The 6,827-nt window shown below is 47.0% G+C and overlaps 1 protein-coding gene across 1 annotated transcript in view; it reads left to right on the top strand.

Annotated features, from left to right (window-relative positions):
- Positions 1 to 422: 422 nt before the first annotated feature.
- Positions 423 to 6,827, top strand: part of prdm11 (PR domain containing 11) — an 8,491-nt gene continuing 2,086 nt past the window's right edge. Inside the window, 8 exon segments of the mRNA XM_020615787.1 lie at positions 423 to 722; positions 855 to 929; positions 1,587 to 1,846; positions 1,964 to 2,031; positions 2,445 to 2,632; positions 3,882 to 3,959; positions 4,048 to 4,569; positions 4,985 to 6,827. The exon segment at positions 4,985 to 6,827 is cut by the window's right edge and continues 10 nt beyond it. Of these exon segments, the coding sequence (XP_020471443.1) occupies positions 902 to 929; positions 1,587 to 1,846; positions 1,964 to 2,031; positions 2,445 to 2,632; positions 3,882 to 3,959; positions 4,048 to 4,569; positions 4,985 to 6,827 (2,987 nt within the window). The 5' untranslated portion in view covers positions 423 to 722; positions 855 to 901.

Genomic DNA, 6,827 nt, shown 5'->3' with positions numbered 1-6,827 from the left:
TGAACATGGCTGCTGTTTTCGGAAGGCAGATTGCCAGTCGCCTGCAGGAGCAGGGAAAGCGTGGCGCAGATGAAAAGGCAGCTGCCGGAGGGGGCATGGCTCCGCTCCGGAACCGGGTCCGCCCCGGACACCGACACAAAGTTAACGGCAACTTCTGTTTGTCCTGTGCGTTGCGTCGGCCCAGATGAGACCCTTCCAGCCCAGAGGAGGCTGCAATCGTGCACATATTTTGTGCCTCATCCGCATAGATTTGGAACATGCGCGCGCACACACAAACAGCTGCGTGTACGTGTGATAAGCACCGCGGAGAGCAGCTCAGCCACGGCGGCTCCTTGTGTCCCCCGCTGCCTCTACAGGGAGGAGCGCTCAGCAGCTCGGGGAAGTTCTCATTCCTAGACATGTACGGTAGGCCTGGGCCGGGCCCTCGGACCAGCACCGACGGGTGCTGGAAACTTGAAGCCTGTTTTCTTTTGTTGTTTTTTTCACACAAACATTTGCCATTGAGGATTGCAGCTAAGAAATGAAAACGATGAGTTGATTGAAAATAAGTCAGCATTTGTTTGGGTCATTGTTGCAGCTTCTCCAATGTGAGAAAGTGCTGCTTTAGTTTGTCACGTTAAAGGCGCCCTGAAGAGCGTTTGACCACTAGGAGCGCTGTGGAGCAGTGTTTATAAGCGTGGGCCCCTGTTTGTCGCCTGCCTTCACACAAGGAAGCCATGCATGTGAGCGAGCACGCAGGCGATATGTTTATGGATGTAGCCATGCAGGAAACCACTGGTGCACACTATAAACCAGTATTTGTGTACTGAAGGTCGTCCTGGTGTGTTTCGGTAACTGCTGTCCTTTGTCCACAGGGCTGTGACGTGGACGCGAGCTGGATATCCACCGACATGGTTCCACGATGAGCGAGCAGCTGTCGGACCGCTGGTGTAAGTTCCGTCTTCACTCGGTGAACCAGAATAAAGCTGGATCTGTGTCGGAGGCTGAGCTGTGAACACCCAGGCTGCAGGCCTGGATTCAGTTCGGGTTCAGAGTTCACAGACAGCACTGCGCATTAAAGAAGTGCTGCCAAAAACAGTGATTTACATTACAAATACAAATGCGTTGACTCTGCGTCTTCATGAGGTGACGGCCACCTGACCTAAGTCTGTATTTATCTCCAAAATTCTAATCGCAGTGATGTCATGTCATCCATTTTACACCACAGTAAGACAATAGACACTAATTACACAGTCCATCTTAAATGTTAATGAAATATCACTGTCTTCATACAAAAGATAGTGTGAAAATCCGCACCTATCGTAGTTTCCTGTATCATAAACACATTTGCACTTTTGTGACAAAGCAAAGAGCTGTAAAACCAGTGGTAAAATCATCTATTTTAATAGTGGACTGAGCTCCCGCCTTCATACACAGACATTAAGAGGCCTCCCTGTACCAACATGGTGGCTGCAGTGAACATCCACAGGTTGATATCTGGACAGAGCCAAGGCTCCTGTACAGTGAACCTGCACAGAGAGATAACCTGAAATGTCGCTCCAAATGTGAAATAAACATTGTTCACGGCGCCTGTGTCTGTCCTGCAGTCTGTGAGGAGTGCCAGAACTTTTTCCAGAAGGAGTGTCCATCCCACGGGCCCCCACTGTTTATCCCCAATACACCTGTGGCCTCTGGGTCGGCCAACAGGGCAGCACTCACAGTCCCACCTGGCCTGGAGGTCTTCTGTGAGGGGGACGAGGTGGATATTCGCTGCGTGGATTCAACCATCCCTAGGGGGGCGGTGTTTGGTCCATACGAGGGAGAGCTCGTGTCCAAAGACAAATCCTCCAGCATCTTTAGCTGGATAGTAAGTACAACTAGTCCCAGACCAGTTTAGATCCAGTCTGGGCCAGTTTACAGCCACATTTAAACAATACCAGTTCAAATCCAGTGTTCAGACAAATTACTGCTGTGATTGTTACAGATTGTGGATTCGAACAACACGTATCAGTCCATCGATGGCAGTGATGAGACCAAAGCCAATTGGATGAGGTAACATTCACTGTTTTTAAGATACAATGAGCAAGGTTTTATATTGGTAACAGTACATGGTTCAAGTCCAGAGTACAGGAACAAGACAATAAAATTAGATGTGTCAAATGAAATAAAACTAAATTTTGTCTTTGATATTGCATAAAAGCAGTAACATCAGAAACACAACTAGATTGGAAATACAAACAGCCAGCTACAAATTGAAGAGGTGGCGTAGGGTAGAGCCAGTGGCGGTGGTTCGATCCCCAGTTTCTCTAGTCAGTTTTCCCCAATGTCCACATATCGCAGCTCTGCCGTCACCAGCAGTCAGTGATTGGGTTAGTATTGTAAAGCACTTTGGCTGCTGCAGTAGGAAAACACTATATAAGCACACACCATTTAAAAGAGAACTTGCTCATGTCTCTGAGTCACAGGTTTGTCCGGACCTCGTCGGGGGAGACTAGAAGGAACCTGACAGCGTTTCAGTACAGAAAAAACATCTACTTCCGAGCGTGTCGGGAGCTGGTGGCTGGGGAAAAGCTGAGGGTTTGGTACAGTGACCAGTACATCCAACAACTTCACAGTGTTTCTCAGGAAAGCATCAACCACAACCTGGACACAGGTGAGACTGACTGGTAGTCGCCACTCTACCATTACTCTGGCAGCTATTGCCATAAAATTCTAGTTTTACAGGGTCACGGTGGTGCTTGGTTTAACACTTCAAATAATAATATTAATAGGGTCACGGTGGTGCTTGGTTTAACACTTCAAATAATAATATTAATAAAGTTTGGGTTTCTTCAGAAAGTTTTCAGACCTGTTCACAATTGACACACTTTACTGTGTTGCAGATTTATTTCTGAACAAATAAAACTGCCACAAGTGGGAAATATTTCATTTACAGACCGTACTTTGACAACACAGGGTGGAGAAGCTGGAATAACATCTTAACGGGGAATAATGGGGGGGTTGACTTGGCTGAATCATGTCACCAGACTATGACTCGGCTCAACTGTGATTGTGATTTAGGTAGTGCAAAGATCAGTCCCTGTTCATCTGCTTGTTCACCACATGAAATCATCAGTCATCTTCTCCGAGTGTCGGTAGTTGGCACATTTATGTGGAACTGAATTGCAGCTGCATTGTGAGGCCCGTTAGAGGCTGGACTCAGTCTCCAGCAGATGGTGTTGCTGTCACACAAAGACCTGTAACTAAGCGGGAACTCCACCTGAAAATAAAATTCACATTGCAGAGGTTGGTTTAAATCTGCACATTTGAACCTGTGTGTCCGTTAGTTAAATGGCAGAGAGCCAGACTAGAGCTGTAATTCTTAGCCCTAACCCAACCCGACCGTCGGGTACCCATTGGGTACCCGATGGGTCGGGCTTAATTTCTATCATTTTTACTCAGGTCGGGCTCGGGCTCGCGTGTTAAATGAGTGGTCACGTGATGCGTTTCAATTAGCGCGATTAAGATGCATTGCGAAGAACGAAGATGGATGAGGTGAAACAAAGGCTTGCCTCTGGCGTATATTTTTTGGTTACACCAGCAGCAGCTAAGTCTGAGGTGTGGCAACATTTTGAACGTGCATAACGAGAACAATGACCCAGTGGGTTATGTAAAATGCAAGAAAAGTAACGTTCTCTTACAAGACATCTTAGATGATTAAATGGTTTAATATAAACTTGAGGCAAAAACAGCAGGTTTAACAAAGCAACCTTTGGATTTAAATAGAGATTAGTCAGGCATTGGCAGCTGAACACCATGCAGCAGAACCAGTATGCTCAGTCTTACCTGCATCAAAACCAGTCTGGAGTTAGAGCCTGGACTGGAGTGCAGTTGAAGTATATAAAATTGTCTCATCTGCATAGAAACAGAAAAATTATTGCTCATATGGTGTAAAGGGAAGCAGAATGAGGATAGACCCCTGCTGGACGCCATTACAGATGGTAAGCATACGTCATTTTGCACCATCACCAACAGTAACAGTAAAGAATTTCCTTCTGAGATCTAATGGAGTATAAACTCTTGTTCCAGATACTGGGAAGCCAGCAGCCCTACCCAACCTTCATAAGGACTTTAAATTTTCCTGTCTGCAATCAGCTCTGCAGGGCAAACCCGGCACCAGTAAACAATTCAGTGAAGAGTCAGATGGTCAGCCTCCTGCCAAGAGGAAGAAGATCGACCTGATCTTTAAAGATGTCCTACAAGCTTCTCTAGAGGACTCCACCAAGTTCGGGTCCCAGGCTTCCCTCCCTAGTGAGTGTAAAGTACCAGTGCTTGGGTCGGGGTTTAACTCATCTGAAAACAGCTTCAACATTCCTAACCTGAAGGCTGAGCAGAAGGAGGAGGAGAACCAGTGTGTTGAGGAACCCTCCACCTCCTTCTGCCCCAACTGTGTCAAACTGAAGAGGAGGATCCTGGAGCTGGAAGAAGAGTTGTCCCGTCTCAGAGGAGAACAGGGAGATGTGGTTGGTCTATCAGTGTCTGATCAAACACTGTCCCAACATGATCAAGTCCCACCCCACCCTGAACAAGGCCCCATTGATGATTTTCAAGGTAGGTTTTGAAAAGTGATGTTAGGAACCAGTGTTCTGGCTTTCCTCAGACCAAGTGCTGTAGTTCTTTGTCGATGTTTGGATGTTGAACGTAATTCTTTTAATTGTCAGTATGTTTTCTTTAGCAAGAGAAGTATATCTCTTGAATGTTAGTCATGTCTGTGCAGATTCTCAGTCATCCAGGTCATAGAAAACATCCAAGAGGTGAAACGTCTTCGACCTAGAAATCTAGTCCAGTTGATTTTTTTTCTAAGTTTTTTTTTTCCAGCTTGAATGTTAGTGTGCTTCATTAAGATCTTTAATAGCTAAAATGATGGTACTACATGAAAAGTCAGAGGATCATCAAAGTTATTGCAGTACAACCTGAGGGGATCATGAACATCTGAACCACAAATTGATTACATTTTTCTTTGCAGGAATGGAGCCTTTGACGCCTACACAGGTGGTTCTGGATGAAGATGACCAGGATGTGGACTCGGCGGATGAGTCAATTACTGCAGATCTTGTCATTTCTCCAGAGGACCCATCAAAGCTTTCCTCTGGAGGAGGTCGACGGATTCGTCGTTTCAAGCAAGAATGGCTAAAAAAGTTTTGGTTCCTTCGCTACTCACCAACCCTGAATGAGATGTGGTGTCATGTCTGCCGCCAGTACACTGTCCAGTCATCGCGTACCTCTGCCTTCATCATTGGCTCTAAGCAGTTCAAGATCCACACCATCAAGCTCCACAGCCAGAGTAACCTCCACAAGAAGTGTTTGCAGCTGTACAAGCTGCGTATGCATCCAGAGAAGACAGAGGAGATGTGCAAGAACATGATGCTGCTGTTCAATGCAGCATACCACTTGGCTTTGGAAGGACGGCCCTTCTCAGCTCTCCGTCCGCTGGCGGAGCTGCTGAAGAAGTGTGAGCTCAAAGTGGTGGACCAGTACATGAATGAAGGAGACTGTCAGATCCTTATCCACCACATTGCCCGGACTTTAAAAGAAGATCTGGCTGAGAAGTTGCGCCTGTCTCCCTTCCTAAGCATCATAATGGATGCCCAAAATGATGACCTTTTCTCAGACATGGTGGCAGTCTATGTCCAGTTTATTACCAATGAGGGCTCACCCAACACAGAATTTCTGTCTTTGCAGAGACTGAGTATGGCCAGTGTGGATGGATATCTCCAGGCTATGGATCGAGCCTTTGGGGTCCTGGGCCTCAGGTTTCAGGACTTGGTGGTGGTGGGTTTGGGGGTGGATGGAACAAATATCCCTTTAGGAATGAGAGCAAACCTGTATGTAGCTGTGCAAAAAAAAAATCCCTGGATCCTCTGCCTTCCTATCATGATCCATCGACCTCATTTGGAGGTACTGGATGCCATCAGTGGGAAGGAGCTCTCCTGCTTGGAAGATCTGGAAAACAACCTCAAACAGCTCCTCAGTTTCTATCGCTACTCCCCTCGAATGATGGCCGAGCTGCGATCCACTGCACCGACACTGTCAGAGGAGACAGAGTTCCTTGGCGACATCAGAGCTATTCGATGGATCATAGGAGAACCGAATGTCCTTAATGCACTCATCAAAGATTACCTGGAAGTAGTTACACATCTGAAGGAGATCAGCAGCCAAACGCAGAGGGCTGATGCTGCAGCCATTGCTCTTACACTCCTCCAGTTCCTCATGGACTACCAGTCAGTAAAGCTAATCTACTTCCTCCTAGACATCATAGCAGTTCTTTCACGATTAGCCTTCACCTTCCAAGGAGAGTACCTGCTGGTGTCTCAGGTGGAAGCCAAAATTGAGGAGGCCATTCAGGAGATAGGCCAGTTGGTAGACTGTCCTGGAGAATACCTGCAGGAGTTTGAGGAAAATTTCCGTGAAAGTTTCAACGGTGTTGCTTTGAAGAATTTGCGTGTTGCAGAGTCCAAGTTTCAGTCCATCAGAGAAAAGATATGCAACAGGAGTCAAGGCATCCTGTCTCAGAGGCTGGACCTGCAGAGCTGCTCATTTGCCAAAGCATGCAAGGTCTTGGACCTGTCCACCTGGCCTCGCAACCAGGAGGACCTACAAGCCTATGGAGAGGAGGAAATACAGTTGATATTGAACCATCTGGAGTCCATTCCCGCTGCAGGTCAGGAGGGCTCCCAGGCCAGGACAGAGGCCAGAGGCAGCCTGGTGGTGGAGTGGAAGGATCTGAAAGCAGACTACTGCAGTATGAATGGTTTCAAAGAGGTCGTTAGTCACATATGCAGGTACAAGCAGCGTTTTCCTCTGCTGAA

The sequence above is a fragment of the Monopterus albus genome, unplaced genomic scaffold, assembly GCF_001952655.1.
Source record: "Monopterus albus unplaced genomic scaffold, M_albus_1.0 scaffold170.1, whole genome shotgun sequence".
Taxonomy (NCBI): Eukaryota; Metazoa; Chordata; class Actinopteri; order Synbranchiformes; family Synbranchidae; genus Monopterus; species Monopterus albus.
Note: the sequence above shows the minus strand (reverse complement) of the source record. Positions and strands in the feature narration are given on the sequence as shown.